The 18,837-nt window shown below is 44.7% G+C and overlaps 1 protein-coding gene across 1 annotated transcript; it reads right to left on the bottom strand.

Annotated features, from left to right (window-relative positions):
* Positions 1–2,455: 2,455 nt before the first annotated feature.
* On the bottom strand, positions 2,456–4,255 carry BNAANNG31160D. Its single transcript, XM_048777982.1, has 3 exons — positions 4,083–4,255; positions 2,778–3,404; positions 2,456–2,688 (listed from the first exon to the last, which is right to left on the bottom strand). Exons 1-3 carry the CDS (start codon positions 4,230–4,232, stop codon positions 2,533–2,535), a joined length of 933 nt encoding a protein of 310 aa, XP_048633939.1. The 5' UTR covers positions 4,233–4,255; the 3' UTR covers positions 2,456–2,532.
* Between the last annotated feature and the right edge of the window lie 14,582 nt (positions 4,256–18,837).

Genomic DNA, 18,837 nt, shown 5'->3' with positions numbered 1-18,837 from the left:
AAAAATAAATAAAATAAAAATAAAAAAAATGAAAAATGAAAAAAAGAAATTTTTTTTATAGTTTCAGATTATATTTTTCAGATTCGAAATTTTTATAATTTTTTTTTGAAATTTTTTTTTTGAAATTTTTTTTTATTCTTTTTTTCAAATTTTCTTTTTATAATTTAAAAATACTTTTTGAAACTGTTTTTAAAATTTTTTATTTTTATTTTAGTATTTATTTTTTATAAAATTTTAAACCCTAATTCCAAAACCCCACCCCATTAACTCTAAACCCTAAGGTTTGGATTAATTAACCCAAGGGGTATAAGTGTATATTTACCTCTTTAATGAAACCTATTTTGTGACTTTGAGACTTGAGTGCTACTTTGGGAACAAAAACTTGGTTTGGTGCTATCCTAGTCTTTTTCTCTATTTAAAATCCATACGCAAAAACATAAAAGTTGATATATGCCTCTTTCTGACACATGCACACTCCACTATGAATAAGAATTAAAAAAAATAGTATTGTCATCAAACTTTATCACAAATCCATATTTATACATCTATAATTATGAGTTGGACAATTAGTTAATTTGATACAATACCAAATCAAGAATAATCGAAAAACAACTATACCACCGCATACTAATAAGTAACACATAACAGATAACCAAATTCTTGAATCTTAAAACAAATTTCAACTCGAACATTTAGTGAATATCAAATTAACTAATATCCCGCCCTACGGGCCGACCCTAGTATATTAAAAAAAAAATGTTTGTTTCGATAGATAGACATACTCACGTCAGTTTATATTACACGGAGCTTTAAGAAAAAATAGCTGGCTTAAAACATCAAACTGAAAACATAATCAAAACTCTGCTAATTCTAAACAAACTTATTCTGTTCTAACCAGCTAACCATGGCTCATCAACAAACCAACTATTTGATCAAATCTCAAACCAAGACCAACTGAAAACATAATCAAAACTTTGTGATGCAGGTAAGTGTCTTACGTGAAGTGATAAAGACATCAACGTTAGTATGAAAGGTTGTTGCTAGGTCCAATATCAGAATAATATCATTTGTTGACAGATCTAACTGGGATGTATATATAAACAAAACCCATCAATGCAATGTGATCACTTGATATATTCATTTTTCATATAGTATAAAGTTATTTGGAAAATTTGGATCATAGTACGTAATTTGCTTCTTGATTCTACGATCAATTCACTGATTCTTCCAATCCAATTAAAAAGCATCCTAATTACTCATTTATCAGCGTTGCATATACAACTCAAATTTTTTTTTCCAGACGTGTGAAAATTCTAGTTCTAAAACATTTAACTCAACTGGTAGAAATATTTATTTTCCTACAATTCATTGGTGATTTCTTAAATATATTTGTGTATAACATGTAAAATGGGTTCAGAAACTTAACTGGTAGAAATAATTTGTTTTGTATGAAAGTGACACTTTATGAAAACTATAATGATGGGAACATATATGTCTATAAAAGAAATGAATTTATAGGTGTATAAACAAGTTGATGATTTAAAATAATCAAGTTTCATTTATTTTACAAAAAAAAATATTTGACCTCCAACTGTCTATAGAATATAACCTTTTTTGTCAACAGAATATAACCTTTTTACTATAGCTTTTTCACAACTCTCAAATCATGGGTTAGATAAATTATTTGTACTTTTATATCATCACAAAATAACTTTAGCCAAAAGAAATCATAATTCAAAATAGTGATGCTGACTTCAAATGCTCTCTAAATGGTGTTTAAGCATAAGCAAATATCTTGCCACCTACGTACGTTGTGCTAATTTACTCAATGTAAAATATTAGTAGCATTTACATAAAGGAAAGAGTAAAAAATGAGTGACAATTTGTTAAAATATTGTGTATTGTAGTTTTTTTTAGTCCATATTAAAGTGTCCCGACGCCATATAGCATGGTCATAACGTTAGTAACTAATTTTCTATCAAACATCCAAATCCAGTTAATTTTTTTTTTTGTTTTTGAAAAACCATAACTTGGAGTGTCCGAAAGCACAAAAAATAATATGTGGCCTCTTATATAAATACCAACAATAAATAGTAACTCTCAACCAATACAAAAGTGTATTAAGTCATCACCGAATGGTAAAAGTAAAAACTATTTTACCAAAAAATGTAAAAACTATGTTGGACAAATCCAGTAATTTTGACAGGCATGTTCCTACAATTCTCAAGTCTATATATTCAAAAACAATTCTCAAGTCTATCGTAGTCCAGGTTTGTGCAAGATCCAACGGCGTTGAAGTTATTGATAGCTAAAACATAAACATTACTGCTTAAGTTTTATAAAAATGAAGGTTTGACCAAAAAAAATAAAATAAAATAAACATTAGTTTATTACTTTCTCAAATGGTTTATTAATAATTTATTAAAAACCATTATATATTGAAATATTACCAAAATACTGACGATGATTCAAATTTTAACTAATTTACAAATACTTATGTTTATAACAAGAGGTAATGCATATTTTTTTTATCTAGCATGCCTCATCTTTACTTGTATTTTGTTTCTTAATTTGTCTGTTTTCTTCATCAGATGGTTGTGGCCTTTCTTGTTTTCTCCCAACCTCCGTTCGGTGCAAGAGATCTTTGTTACCATCTTTAGACACTTGTTCCGATTCACATTTCACTTCCTGCTCAAAAGACAATTGACAACAAGCTAATAAGTATCAGTAATTGCTATTTAAATGTGAAATACCTAATTAACATGTTGGATGGATACCTTAATTTTCCCAACAATCATATGAGCCTTGTAGAAAACATCTTTAACTTGGTTTTCATCTCCCCAAGTTTCCTCAAACTTGTTTATTAGATCTTCATTGACAAGCTCCACTCCTTGCTCCTTGGCCTTCATCGCTGGCTGCCATGATCTCAAGAATCCTATAAACCCTTTAAGCGAAAGCTTATGCGGAATATCTAGTGTAACAGGCTTCCCTTCTGACCCCATCCCTACGCTCTTAAAAGGAAACGGCAACGTTTTATAGCTATCGAATGCTAAATTCATTATTGGAGTTCTAAAAGGAAGTGTAGAGTCGACAAGGCGCTTCATTATGGGGTCGACCTCAGGCGAAATAATGATATCGTTGTAAACCCAAATGGCTATTAGGCCTCCTTCCTTGCGAAGAACACGTTTTGCAATGTTGTAAAATGTTGTCAAGTCGAAAAAATGGACAGCTTGTGCAGCAACTATGAGATCGATAGAGTTTTCTCCGCCGACTAAAGCGACAACTTCGTCTTCTGACATGTTTTTTGGAGTGTGATGGTAGCTGATTCTTGAGTGGTTGACTGCTCGTTTAAGTTGTGCCTCATTTATATCGGTAGCCACCACGTTCTCGTAATGCTCAACAAGCTGTGAAAATATAGAAAGTTCTTGATTTTGTCAATCAAAAGTTATTGATATTGTCAAGATTAGTTTTTGCTATATAATAAAACTCACCAGACTAGCAGGACAAATTTTCTTACTATATCAACTAAACTGTTCTTGTTTTTTTATAACATATTCAAAAAATAAACTTATCAATCATAAATGAGACCAAGTGAGTAAAATCTATATATATATATATCAATTTCTTTTCTCTTCTTCAGTTTTGCCTTTAACATTTTCTCCCAAATTAATCTGCATAAGCTCATTTGCAATAAGTTCTAATCAATAAAAAAGAATGTCTCTTTATATTATATATTTTTAAAAGTAGAATTTTTGTGCAATAATATTTTCTAGTCACACAAATAAAATAAATTATATAATATGCATATAATAAAATAACAAACCCATGCAAGAGCCTGAAGAACAACAATCAGTGTGTCCGCACCAAATTTGACTTACCTCTTTAATAATGAACATGAAACAATAAAAGAGTCCTCCTAAGTAAACTAGCTATCTTGTTGCTGAATTTATCAGCCTAGTCTATCGCAAATCAACTAACTCAATCATATAGTAACGGAATGTTTCAGTTTTTTCGAAGTCTTGAGAGAAGATATAAATCTTTTAAAACAAAAAAAACAAGAAGATAATAATGAGAAGGTTTACCCCAATAGCAGCCTCACCGCTACCAGTTCCGACATCCCAAGCAAACTTGTGGTCTTGTGTCTGTGCGGCTATCTTCTTATACCAATCCATCGGGTATCTCGGCCTTGCGTCGAGGTAAGCTTCAGCTTCTTTCTCTGATAAGGCAGCCATTTTATTTTCCTTATTATTGGGGGTATATGATAGGATATACACGAAAGTGTTGATAAGTCTGTATAGATAGTCAAGATAAGGCTAAATCTTAGAGTGAATCTTATTGTTACGTAGAGATCACGTCGACTCTCATATTGTATAAATACTCAGCCATTGGCTTTCTAATAGAACAACACATATACAGTACACAAATCTACATGGTATCAGAGCGGAAGATTCTGAAACTCTGATCTTTCGTTCCTTATTAGCGTAGAGAGTCATGGCTGATACTGTAGCTGTTCAAAGGAAGGATGAAGCGACGTCAAGCTCACCTTACATGTTGTATGGTTCCGACAATCCAGGGGCCGTGATTTGCTCTGTCAAGTTGAACGGAGTAAATTACAATGAATGGTCTTCAGAGATGGTTAATGCTCTGCAAGCCAAGCGTAAATTGGGTTTCATTAGGGGAACCTTGAAGAAGCCAGAAGAGACGAGTCCAGATGTGGAGAACTGGCTGACGGTTAACTCGATGATAGTGGGGTGGATACGAGCTTCTATCGAACCAAAGGTACGCTCCACGGTCACGTATGTTACGGATGCGCATCAGTTGTGGGAAGATCTGAAGCAAAGGTTTTCCGTGGGAAACACGGTACGTGTTCATCAAATCAAGTCTCAACTTGCGGCGTGTCGACAAGATGGACAGTCCGTTTTGGACTATTTTGGCAAACTCTCGACGTTGTGGGAGGAGCTGCAGATGTATCAACCGATTCATGCTTGTACGTGTGGAGCAGCTGCGGCTATGGCAAAAGAAAGAGAGCATGAGAAGATTCACCAGTTCGTAATGGGGCTAGATGATTCACGTTTTGGGAACATATCAACAAACGTGATTGGTCTTGATCCTTTGCCTTCGCTTGGTGAAATTTATAATAAAATGGTGAGAGAAGAACAGAGGCTGGAGACTGCACGAGGTCGCGATCAACAGCAGGAAGCAGTAGGGTTCGTAGCTCGACAAAATTCAGCTTCATCGCGACAAGACTCTCCAAGCGATTCTGTTTCAAGCAAAGGTGACAACTCGATCTTGCGTTCTCGACCGCTCTGCTCTCACTGTGGACGCACAGGTCACGAGAAGCGTGACTGTTGGCAGATCGTGGGCTTTCCTGAGTGGTACAATGATCGAAGTGGTGGTCGTGGTCAGGGAGCTGGTAACAAAGGAAGAGGACGAGGCGCGAATGGTCGAGGACGTGGTCAGTGTTGGGGTCAAAAACGGTTACGACGGAATTACCATCCGAAAATCCTCAGAGATCGTATTTCCGAAAGAGTTAAAGAAGGGATGTAATTTTCGTAAAAATAAACTATACGAGGTTATTTCTACGAAGAAGTATTCTTTGGGATTCAAACCAAACGATCGTCCCGCTCGGTCACTACGTAGCAACCAAGCTCGGGCCAAAGCTCGGTCACTACGTAGCGACCGAGCAATCGTCCCGCTCGGTCGCTACGTAGCGACCGAGCTCAGCCAAGCTCGGTCGCTACGTAGCGACCGAGCGATCGTCCCGCTCGGTCGCTACGTAGCGACCGAGCGATCGTCCCGCTCGGTCGCTACGTAGCGACCGAGCGATCGTCCCGCTCGGTCGCTACGTAGCGACCGAGCTCGAGCCAAAGCTCGGTCGCTACGTAGCGACCGAGCGATCGTCCCGCTCGGTCGCTACGTAGCGTAGCGAGCGAGAGCCAAAGCTCGGTCGCTACGTAGCGACCGAGCGATCGTCCCGCTCGGTCGCTACGTAGCGACCGAGCTTAGCCAAGCTCGGTCGCTACGTAGCGACCGAGCGATCGTCCCGCTCGGTCGCTACGTAGCGACCGAGCGATCGTCCCGCTCGGTCGCTACGTAGCGACCGAGCTCGAGCCAAAGCTCGGTCGCTACGTAGCGACCGAGCGATCCCGCTCGGTCGCTACGTAGCGACCGAGCTCAGCCAAGCTCGGTCGCTACGTAGCGACCGAGCGATCGTCCCGCTCGGTCGCTACGTAGCGACCGAGCTCAGCCAAGCTCGGTCGCTACGTAGCGACCGAGCGATCGTCCCGCTCGGTCGCTACGTAGCGACCGAGCTCGAGCCAAAGCTCGGTCGCTACGTAGCGACCGAGCGATCGTCCCGCTCGGTCGCTACGTAGCGACCGAGCTCAAGCCGAAGCTCGGTCGCTACGTAGCGACCGAGCACTCGTTTCGCTCGGTCGCTACATAGCGACCGGGCTCGAGCCAAAGTTCGGTCGCTGTGTAGCGATTGAACCTTTCCGAACATCGATACGACACCAGTCCTTGCATTCTCGTCAAACCTTCGAATGCTATCTCCCGAAGACCGTAGCAAGCTCAGTCTATGTTTCCCGCTATTCTAATTCATCGATCAAACTTCGCGGATTAGAAACCGCGGAAAACTCGTAGTAAACGTGTCGAGTCGGAAGACGGCCCAAAGGGACCTAAAACACGACTCGAGGCCCATCCTACGATTTTTCCTAACCAAAAGCCCGTGAACCACAGCATGGTTCGCGCTTGGCCCGCGAGGAAGGATAAATGTCAAGTTTCCGCGGATAAATACGGAAGTTTTGAAGATAATTGTGAAGATCGGGAAAAATGGAATATCTCCATTTTTATGCTATGACGGCTTAAGGGCAGAAGAGTAAAAGCGTAAACCGACCTTGGAGCTAGTATATAAGGAGTCCTAGGCGAGGAGCACAAGGGAGAACTTTTTCAGAGCAAACTTAGCACTTAGAGCGATTTAGGCAACTTTCCGTTTTTGTTATTTCGAGCTGCGACTCAATTAGGTTTAGCCGTCTTAGGGTTGCTAGAACTAGGAATCTCGCCGACAGCTCTCGAGCCCAGGCTTATACCTTGTTGTAACGCTCATACGCAGATTCGGAATAAGATCTATTTTGCTCTCTTTTCGATTTCTTATTTTTATCGTTGTTATTCTCGTGTTCTGATTGCTTGACGTGTGGTAATTAACAGATATCCGGGTCCTCTGGGAAACTAGGGTTTTCTTAGTTTCCTTATTTAAACGGAAATCGACAGTGCGAATTTCGGTTCCCACAGTTTGGCGCTAGAAGGAGGGGGACTTACGGATCAATCTAACCCGCAAAAGCCACACACAGTCAGACATGTCAACCAACGACGCGGATAACGTGCAAACTCCCCTTAACGGAGGCAGCGGCACCGATCTCCACACTCCGGTAGCGGACGTATCTGCGGCCAACGCGCAAGCCAACGCCGCGACTCTCGAGGAGTTTAAAAAGATGTTCGCCACCTATGAAAAAAGGTCGGAAGAACAGGATAAGCTCGTGAATACCTTGACCAAACAGGTTGAAACCTTAACGGCAAGGACCCAAGCTATCCGTCCCCGCGGAACCACCAAAATCCGCGGGAAGAGGCTCGATTTCGCCACCCCACTCGATAGAGCAGGAGTCGCGCGGGAACGACCTTCCGGTCAAAACCCCAGCGAGAAGTCTCCCATCGAGAAGGGGAACTCTGAAAGTCTTCCGCTCCCTGCAAAGGACTCGGAGGATAACGAAGCCGAACACATTGACCTGGACCCTAGCGATGTCTCCAACGACAGCGACGAGGATGGCGACAGACATCCAAGAAGGACCAGAAGCCGATCCGCTCGGGAAGGCTCCCCGTTCGAAAAACCAATGACGGAAGAAGAAGAAGTCGCCTATTGGAACGAACAAGAGGAGCTGGCCGAAAGGCAAACCGAGCTCACTCGCAGTAAGCGCCGACAGGCTCGGAAATCCTCTGACGAGACATCGGATATCCGCGATCTTCGCGACTACATCACCAAGACTGCGGCAGAAGTGAGAGCCGTAAAGTCTCAAATCCATCATGCTACTAGTGCTGCCCCCGAGATCGATCGACTGCTGGAAGGAGCTCGAAAGACCCCCTTTACCAATCGCATTTCGGACATGAGGGTGTCCGATCCGGGAAAGATCAAAGTACCGAAGTACGATGGTACGGCCGATCCGAAAGCGCACCTTCAGGCTTTCCACATCGCGATGGGAAGAGCAAGACTGAAGGACGGCGAAAAGGATGCCGGCTATTGCCGCCTGTTCGTCGAAAATCTTGAAGGAGCAGCGCTCGAATGGTTCGCACGCCTTCGTCGCAACACCATCGGGAGTTTTCGACAGCTCGCATCGGAATTCCTCAAACAGTACTCTGTATTCATAGACAGGGAAACCTCCGATGTTGATCTCTGGAGTCTCTCCCAGAGGGAAGACGAACCCCTCCGCGAGTTTATCAGCCGATTCAAATTGATAATGTCCAGGGTCAGCGGGATAAGCGACAAAGTGGCCATCGACGCGCTGAGAAAGACGCTCTGGTACAAGTCGAAATTCAGAAAATGGATAACTCTCGACAAACCGCGAACGATCCAGGACGCCCTCCACAAAGCAACAGACTATATCATAGTGGAGGAAGAAACTAAAGTCTTATCGCAAAAACATAAGCCGGCAAGACCATCCTCGAAAGACGCAGATCCGAAGGGGAAAAAGAAGAACTCTCGTAACGACAAGTACGTCCATCACGAGGGGGAAGATCTCCAAGGGGCGCATAACTATGCGATCAGTTCGGATCAAGGCCGGACCACGGGCAACACATGGACTCGCAATCAAGGGTATGACGAGAACACCTTCTGCGAGTTCCACCAATCCCGAGGACACTCCACGACTAATTGCAAAGTCTTAGGAGCAAGACTGGCCGCGAAGCTGCTCGCTGGAGAGCTTTCGGAAGTAACTAGCGTCAAGGATCTCATCCTCGATTCTGATCGGCCTCCAAAGACGGACAGAAATCCGCCCGCCGAAAAATCTCCTCAACGAAACCAACCTGGGGATAAACGCGGTAGGAGGCCGGATGACAAAGGGAACGATAACAATCGTCGCAGAGTCAATATGATCATCGGAGGATCTCAATACTGCGGCGATACCGTGTCAGCCATCAAGGCTTACCAACGGAAGGCAGAATCAAGCGCAAAATGGCCTACATGGTCTCCTCCTCGAGACGGCCAAAATTGCTCGATCACCTTCACGGAGGAAGAAGCCGGCGGTATCGACCAACCTCACTGCGACCCTCTCGTCATAGATCTCGTCATACGAGATTTAGAAGTCGGAAGGGTACTCGTCGATACGGGAAGCACGGTCAACGTAATCTTCCGCGACACTCTCAATCGGATGAGTATCGAACTCGGAGAGGTAATTCCGACGCCAAAACCACTCACGGGTTTTTCAGGCGAAGTGTCGATGACTCTCGGGTCAATCCAATTGCCAGTCATGGCCAAGGAGATCACGAAAATCGTCGAATTCGCGGTAGTCGACCATCCCGCTATCTACAACGTGATCATGGGAACCCCATGGCTCAACGCCATGCAGGCAGTTCCGTCAACTTACCACCTGGGTCTCAAGTTCCCAACGCCGAGCGGAGTCGCGGCCATCTGGGGATGCCAAAAACAGTCGCGACTATGCTTCCTCGCGGAGCATAAGTTAAGGCAAATCACGGCTTCTGCAAACGGCAAACGCGCGAAGATAGATCGATCTTCGGCCAAAAGCACCCCGCACAAGGACGAAGTAAAATCGTCTGTCAACGCAAACGCATCGGACGTCGAAGCTCGACATAAATCCGAAGCCCACGCGACAACTCAACCGGAACATCCGGAAAATAGCGTCGACCCAGCCACGATCGACACGGTCAAGGCGGACATCGCGACACCAACCGCCGAGTAAGAACACTCGCGGCATGAAACAGAACTACGAGATGGCTTGATCCTCGAAAGGGGTACGTAGGCAGCTTGTCAAAAGACGAGTTCAGCTATCCCCCTCTCTAAAAAGGGGGGGGAGTGGGTGCGTATACTCGTATACTCCCACAATCGCCATTATTGTAATCGAGTTTTTAGAAACATAAAAATTTTTACAATATACACTGTCTTTTTATCGAAAACGCTTACGCTTCAGTTTACGCTCGTCTGCGGCCTCATCCGGCCCAAAAATCGTAAAGATTATCACCTTTCAAACACGCATAATCCTCGAAAATAACTGCGAGACGTCGCAAAAAGTTAAAATTCGAGGACAATGCTAAACAAATTGTCCGAACGCGACCACTAAAAACCTTACACCCCGTTCGTCGATTGGCCCCGACGAACACGCCAGCCGTCTTAAACAAACGCAATCCGATCACTCTTTTGATCTTTAAAAACGTCCAGCACAAGGACAAAAGCGCGCTACAACAAAAATCCGAAATTTTGGTTTAGCACTTCCAGATTCTGAGAAGATGCTCGATTCGTACCATACAAGTCATATAAGCCGAGAACATATCGCGGACTTTAAACCGGTGCGAGTCAGGAAGAAATCGCAACAGGAAAAACGATAGCCGGCTAGTCACCGCACAAACCTTAACCGAAAGTAAACCTAGGTCTTGCCCTAAACCCAACGCTCTGGTCTCAAACATCTCAAGGCATGATATCTAAAAGATACGAGATCATAAACCATGCCTCTCCGTTCGTATCTCAATGTTCTCGAAAATCGTAAAGACAGATAAATTTTTACGAAAATCACGAACGAACCAACAGATCGAACGTCTAATTAGAACTACATACGAGACGACAACTCGTATTTACTTCAACCCTACTCAGGAAAAACTCGAAACGAAACATTTATCATATAAATAAACCGCGTAAAGCGGCAAGGGATTCAAAGCCACCAACGGCCAGTCCCGGAAATACAAATACGGCCATCGTGGCCTAAACGAAATCCAAATTCAAAGGGCCACATTCGACCGAAAACAAGGATAACTGATCCATCCCTCATAATCCAAAGTCGAAGTCCCCGGACAACGAAGCACCAAACGCATCCGCAGGACGATCCACTTCCTCGCCACCGCCGTGAAAATCGATCGGGACCTCCTCGGTATCAGGAGAAACCGGGATGGAATCCCAGAACCCTTGAATCCTCTCGTCGATCGGAGGGATAAGCGCCTCAGCGTGGGCACGGTCACTCATCCCACTCTTCATCAAGCTCATTTCTTCTTCAAACACATAGTCGTCGGCTTGCGTCCTCCAAAGACTTCCGACCGAACCACGGCACTCGCGAAAGTCGCCCACCGAGGTAAAGGCATTCTTAAGATTCCCGTACTCAACCTGGAACTGAGATGCGCGAGTCTTCATCACCTCGACGATCTCTCTTTTGCCTTTCCTCTCCGATCTGCGAACAGCCCGCGCATGATCACGAGTAAGCTGTGCCTCTCGCTCCAGCATCTCGCCTTGCACGCGGGCGAGATCCCGCTCCGCTTTCTCCGCCTTGAAGCGGTAGACCATGGCTTCTCTATGACCCGCCTCGATGGCCGAGCCCAGCAAGCTCAGGCCCTGCAAAATCAATAGGCGTGTTACAAATCCATACATAGGACAATCACTTAAAAATTCCCAAGAAAAAACTAACCCCATTGATGATGCGAGATCCTTCCGCAACGACTCTCGGCCTCGCCGATTCTTTCGTAGGAGGAGGAGCATCGAAACCCGATGGCAGCCCAGCAAAGAAATCATCGAAGTCCGGAATGGGGGCTTCGCTCGAACCGCTTCCGTCGCCGTAAGCAAGGTTCGGATCCCATCCTGGAAGCATAGAGTCATCCATCGAAAACTCTATGTCGCCGAGATCGACGTCTTTTCCCTTCCAAGAGCTCGACTCCGGCGCGGCTGTCGGAGCTTCAACGGGACTCTGGCCGTCGGGTTCGGAGTCGCTTCCCGTATCCGCGTCCAAAGCTGGACCAGGTTGCACAAATTTCAGCGCCTTCCGAACCCTTCTCGGCGTGAAAGAAGTCCAGAAGAAGGGACCATTCCTGAGAAGATCCCTCACCGCGATAATATCCTCAGGGAACGGAGCAAGAGGATTGATGAAGGGACGATTGTTCGGCAACCTCCGGAACAGTGGAATGCAACTCTCTTCGACGGACGCAGCGTCCAAACGAACAAAGAAAAAGAACTTCTTCCACGAGTTGAAGTTCGAAATGAACTTCTTAACCACCGACATAAATTTCCGAGGGACAAACCTATGCTTATCCGTATCCTTGACAAGTTGAAGCCTCAAAAGCGCTTCATAATGATCGACGGAAAGGGAAAGGCCATGCTCATAGCTTAGGATCAAGATCCCAATAAGGTGCTGAATGGCAAGGGGTGTCAACTGACTTATCGCGACTTCAAAACGGTCCAACACTCGGACGAGAATTTCGGGTATGGGGAACCAGAGGCGACAACGCACTATGAACACCTCATAACAAGTAAAGTAACCCTCCGGGGGGTTGTTAGCACATTCCCCGCGGCAGGGAACCCGGAACTCCACAACATCCGGGATGCGGTAGAACGACCGCATCGTCGCGAGAAACTCGTCAGTGGTCCTACTTGCGTCCTTTCCCTCGACTCCACGATGGACCAGGACCGGGAATGGCTTCTCCTTGGGAGGGATCAACGAGCCGTAATGAGCAACCCACCATGCCTCGTTCTCGGCAGGATGCACCGAGTGAGGCACGAACTCCGTCTTCGGAACGACGAGCTCTTCGTAAGGACTCGCGGACGAAGACCCTTTTTTCGCAATCTTTTTCTTGCTCGACATCTTTACACTTCTCTTAAGAGAATAGAGGAAAAGGGTGGAGAGAAAGATAGAAAGTTTTTGAAAGATCTTAGAGAAAAACAAGAAAGTGAAAAAATTATGGAACAAGTTACCTCTCTTCTTATAAGACATGAGGATTTACTATTCAAGCTCGGACTTTCGCATATTAATTCCATCCATCACGCCTAACTTGCCAAACATGCCTAACCGCACGCTAGGATCCCCCCATGCATGATCCTAACGGGCTGGGGGGCTAACTGTTGGGGTCAAAAACGGTTACGACGGAATTACCATCCGAAAATCCTCAGAGATCGTATTTCCGAAAGAGTTAAAGAAGGGATGTAATTTTCGTAAAAATAAACTATACGAGGTTATTTCTACGAAGAAGTATTCTTTGGGATTCAAACCAAACGATCGTCCCGCTCGGTCACTACGTAGCAACCAAGCTCGGGCCAAAGCTCGGTCGCTACGTAGCGACCGAGCAATCGTCCCGCTCGGTCGCTACGTAGCGACCGAGCTCAGCCAAGCTCGGTCGCTACGTAGCGACCGAGCGATCGTCCCGCTCGGTCGCTACGTAGCGACCGAGCTCAAGCCAAAGCTCGGTCGCTACGTAGCGACCGAGCGATCGTCCCGCTCGGTCGCTACGTAGCGACCGAGCTCGAGCCAAAGCTCGGTCGCTACGTAGCGACCGAGCGATCGTCCCGCTCGGTCGCTACGTAGCGACCGAGCGATCGTCCCGCTCGGTCGCTATGTAGCGACCGAGCTCGAGCCAAAGCTCGGTCGCTACGTAGCGACCGAGCGATCGTCCCGCTCGGTCGCTACGTAGCGACCGAGCTCGAGCCAAAGCTCGGTCGCTACGTAGCGACCGAGCGATCGTCCCGCTCGGTCGCTACGTAGCGACCGAGCTCAGCCAAGCTCGGTCGCTACGTAGCGACCGAGCGATCGTCCCGCTCGGTCGCTACGTAGCGACCGAGCTCAAGCCGAAGCTCGGTCGCTACGTAGCGACCGAGCACTCGTTTCGCTCGGTCGCTACATAGCGACCGGGCTCGAGCCAAAGTTCGGTCGCTGTGTAGCGATTGAACCTTTCCGAACATCGATACGACACCAGTCTTTGCATTCTCGTCAAACCTTCGAATGCTATCTCCCGAAGACCGTAGCAAGCTCAGTCTATGTTTCCCGCTATTCTAATTCATCGATCAAACTTCGCGGATTAGAAACCGCGGAAAACTCGTAGTAAACGTGTCGAGTCGGAAGACGGCCCAAAGGGACCTAAAACACGACTCGAGGCCCATCCTACGATTTTTCCTAACCAAAAGCCCGTGAACCACAGCATGGTTCGCGCTTGGCCCGCGAAGAAGGATAAATGTCAAGTTTCCGCGGATAAATACGGAAGTTTTGAAGATAATTGTGAAGATCGGGAAAAATGGAATATCTCCGTTTTTATGCTATGACGGCTTAAGGGCAGAAGAGTAAAAGCGTAAACCGACCTTGGAGCTAGTATATAAGGAGTCCTAGGCGAGGAGCACAAGGGAGAACTTTTTTCAGAGCAAACTTAGCACTTAGAGCGATTTAGGCAACTTTCCGTTTTTGTTATTTCGAGCTGCGACTCAATTAGGTTTAGCCGTCTTAGGGTTGCTAGAACTAGGAATCTCGCCGACAGCTCTCGAGCCCAGGCTTATACCTTGTTGTAACGCTCATACGCAGATTCGGAATAAGATCTATTTTGCTCTCTTTTCGATTTATTATTTTTATCGTTGCTATTCTCGTGTTCTGATTGCTTGACGTGTGGTAATTAACAGATATCCGGGTCCTCTGGGAAACTAGGGTTTTCTTAGTTTCCTTATTTAAACGGAAATCGACAGTGCGAATTTCGGTTCCCACAGTCAGGCTAATGTTGCTCAAGCCACAAGCTTCAACACTTCAGTTCCAACCCTTCCAGAGCTCTCATCAGAACAATGGAAAGTGCTCACTCAGATGATACAGGAGAAGGCTAGTGTTACAGCCTCTGACAAGTTGGCTGGTAAGAGAATTTTGGGTGATGTCATTCTCGATACAGGTGCTTCGCACCATATGACGGGAAACTCGGATTTGTTAACCGATATTGAGATGATTCCACCTTGTTCCATCTCGTTTGCTGATGGAAACAGAACCTTTGCAGTAAAAATGGGAACGTTTTCCTTATCTGATAAGATAAAACTGCAGAGAGTGTTGTTTGTTCCTGATATGAACTGCACTTTGGTATCAGTTGCAAAGCTTTTAAAACAAGCGAACTGTTTTGCTCACTTCACTGATACAATCTGTGTTTTGCAGGACCGTTTTTCGAGGACTCTGATTGGAGCCGGTGAGGAACGGAATGGTGTGTATTACTTTACGGATTTGGTCGTGGCGAAGAGTCATCGGGCAGTCGGAGGATCTGATCAAGTCTTGTGGCATCAACGTCTAGGCCATCCATCGTTTTCAGTGTTTTCAGATTTATCTTTTGTTTCTAAACCAGCTAGCTCAAGTCCGTGTGACACTTGTTTTAGAGCTAAGCAAACTCGAGAAGTTTTTTATGAAAGTATGAATAAAACAGCAGAATGTTTTTCACTTATTCATGTTGATCTATGGGGTCCTTACCGAGTTCCTTCTTCTTGTGGAGCTGTCTATTTTCTCACAATAGTAGACGATTACTCCAGGGCCGTATGGACGTTTCTTCTTCTGGAAAAGTCAGAAGTCCAACAAATACTGAAGATGTTCCTGGCTTACACAGAGAAGCAGTTCAACAAGCCGGTAAGAATGGTACGCAGCGACAATGGAACAGAATTTTTAGTACTCTCGTCTTATTTCAAAGACAAGGGTATAGTTCACCAAACATCTTGTGTCAACACTCCACAACAAAATGGTCGTGTGGAGAGGAAACACAGACACATTCTGAACGTTGCACGCGCTCTGTTGTTTCAAGCATCACTTCCAGTTACGTTTTGGGGAGAAGCAGTGCTCACGGCTGCTTACTTAATCAATCGAACTCCGTCATCGGTTCTTAATGGTAGCACACCATACGAAGTCCTCAATGGTGTTAAACCTGATTACAAAGTGTTGAAGGTGTTTGGATCAGCTTGTTACGTACACAGAGCCTCTCGAGACAAGGATAAGTTCGGTCCTCGAAGTCGCTTATGTGTATTTGTCGGTTACCCATTTGGCAAAAAGGGATGGAAAGTTTATGACATGGAAAGCAATGAGTTCTTCGTCTCACGAGACATTGTGTTTCGCGAAGACTTGTTTCCCTTTGCTGATCCGAAACCTGCAGTCAGTCCTACGGTGGTGGATAGTGTGAGTGATGAAGATTGGATCGTTACACAGTTGGACGGAAGGGGGAGTAATAATGCTCCAGCACCATCACCTGAGACAGAAGCAGAGCACTCTGCTCCAGTTGTTCCACCAACACCTCCTACGCCTACTGTTCCCGTCTCCAATATAATTTCTGCTTCTGAAACTTCATCATCTCTGGTGCCCTCGACGTCTACTCCAGAGGACACTTCATCTCCAACAAATACAACTTCTCCTATCGAAGCAAGTAGCTCTGAGACACTTGGTAGAGGCCAGCGGGAGAAGACAAAGTCAGTCACTCTTCGAGATTATCTCCTCTACAACACTACGGCTGACTCTGAAAGTAATACACACTATTTTGTTTCTACCTCCTCCACATTAGAGCCTTCGTCATCGGTCTCAGGTAACTGCTTGTACCCTCTGTCTGATTATATTTCTGACGAGCAGTTTTCTACGAACCATCGAGCTTTTTTGACAGCCATTACAAACTCAACTGAGCCGAGAAATTTCAAAGACGCCATGCAACTTAAAGTGTGGAGAAACGCAGTTGGCAAGGAGGTTGTAGCTCTCGAAGACAGTAACACTTGGGATATCACAGACCTACCACCAGGGAAAGAGGCGATTGGCTGTCTATGGATCTTCAAAATCAAGTACAACGCAGATGGTACAATCGAAAGGCATAAGGCTCGGTTAGTTGTCAACGGTAAAAGTCAAGTTGAGGGTGAGGATTACAAAGAAACATTTGCGCCGGTGGTCAAAATGACAACAGTTCGTGCCCTTTTGAGACTTGTTGCAGCAAAACAATGGGAAGTTTATCAAATGGATGTTCAAAACGCCTTTCTACACGGAGGTCTTGAAGAGGAAGTGTATATGAAACTACCTCCAGGTTTCCGACATTCTCATCCTAACAAAGTATGTAAACTGCGCAAGTCGTTGTATGGCTTGAAACAGGCTCCGAGATGTTGGTTCAAGAAGCTTTCTGATGCCTTAATACGGTTTGGTTTCATTCAGTCCTATGAAGATTACTCTCTCTTCTCTTATGAACGCAGTGGTGTGGAGCTTCGAGTCCTTGTTTATGTCGACGACCTGCTCATCTGCGGCAACAATCCACACATGGTGAAGAGGTTCAAAGAATACTTAAGCAAATGTTTTGCAATGAAGGACCTAGGGAAGTTAAAATACTTTCTTGGAATCGAAGTCAGTAGAGGCCCTGAGGGAATTTTTCTGTCACAGCGCAAGTACACGCTGGATATTGTCGCAGATACAGGTTACCTTGGCTCAAAACCAGTGGCTACTCCTCTCGAGCAGGGTCACAACCTTGCAAAGTCTAAGGCTCCTTTGCTCACTGATCCAACTAAATACCGTCGCTTGTTGGGTCGCTTGATTTACCTTTTGAATACTCGACCTGAGTTGTGTTATTCTGTTCATTTGCTCTCTCAGTTCATGCAAGCACCTACGGAAGAACACTGGTCTGCTGCGCTTAGAGTGGTTCGTTATTTGAAAGGAGCGCCAGGACAAGGGATACTTCTCTCGTCAAAGGATGATCTCACACTCACTGTCTACTGCGATGCAGACTGGAGTGGATGTCCATTGTCTCGACGATCTTTAAGTGCGTGTGTAGTAATGCTTGGTCGCTCTCCTATTGCGTGGAAAACAAAGAAACAGGACACCGTTGCCATGTCGTCAGCAGAGGCGGAGTATCGGTCGATGGCAGTTGCTTTAAAGGAAACTAAATGGATACGTCGTCTGCTCAAAGAACTTGGTGCAGAACAGAGTGATCCGACGCGCTTCTTTTGTGACAGTAAAGTTGCCATACATATCGCAGCTAATCCCGTTTTCCATGAACGTACTAAGCACTTGGAACGTGACTGTCATTCAGTTAGAGATGCTGTGAAAGCTGGTCTTATTGCCACTCAGCACATTACTTCGGCTTCTCAGATAGCAGACATTTTAACTAAGGCGCTCGGGCGAGTACCTTTTCAAAGTATCATGTCCAAGTTGGGTGTTGTTAACCCACACGCTCCAACTTGAGGGGGAGTATTGGGGGTATATGATAGGATATACACGAAAGTGTTGATAAGTCCGTATAGATAGTCAAGATAAGGCTAAATCTTAGAGTGAATCTTATTGTTACGTAGAGATCACGTCGACTCTCATATTGTATAAATACTCAGCCATTGGCTTTCTAATAGAACAACACATATACAGTACACAAATCTACACTTATCTCTCGTTTTCTTTTCTTGCTTTGAATATCTATCTGAATTATCCGCAGCTTCTTTATACAACTCCTCTTGTCTATGAAAAGTGTTGAACGAAGTCAAACTTGGCGTGAGGCAAAGTTTCTTTGGATACCACATAGTGTTGAAATATCGAGATGCATGCATGTTATATATGCGAAATGATTCTGTAAAGAAAAAAATCAATGAACTGGACTTACCTACCTACCAGCCTAGCTAGAATTTTATTGATTACTAGAATCTGACCCGCCCTGAGAGGGCGGGTATATTTTTTGTTTTACATATTTTTTTTAGAAATCTAATTTTTATATTTGTGTTTTTTTGTAATCATATTTATGTTTATTAAAAAATGAAAAAAAACCCATTTTAGTTGTTGAAAACCAGTTGTGTTTATTAAAAAAATCGTGACTCATGGCCTAATTGTTAAACGTAACCTACAAAACCTAGATTTTATA

This window comes from Brassica napus, chromosome A4, assembly GCF_020379485.1.
Source record: "Brassica napus cultivar Da-Ae chromosome A4, Da-Ae, whole genome shotgun sequence".
NCBI classification, from domain to species: domain Eukaryota; kingdom Viridiplantae; phylum Streptophyta; class Magnoliopsida; order Brassicales; family Brassicaceae; genus Brassica; species Brassica napus.
Note: the sequence above shows the minus strand (reverse complement) of the source record. Positions and strands in the feature narration are given on the sequence as shown.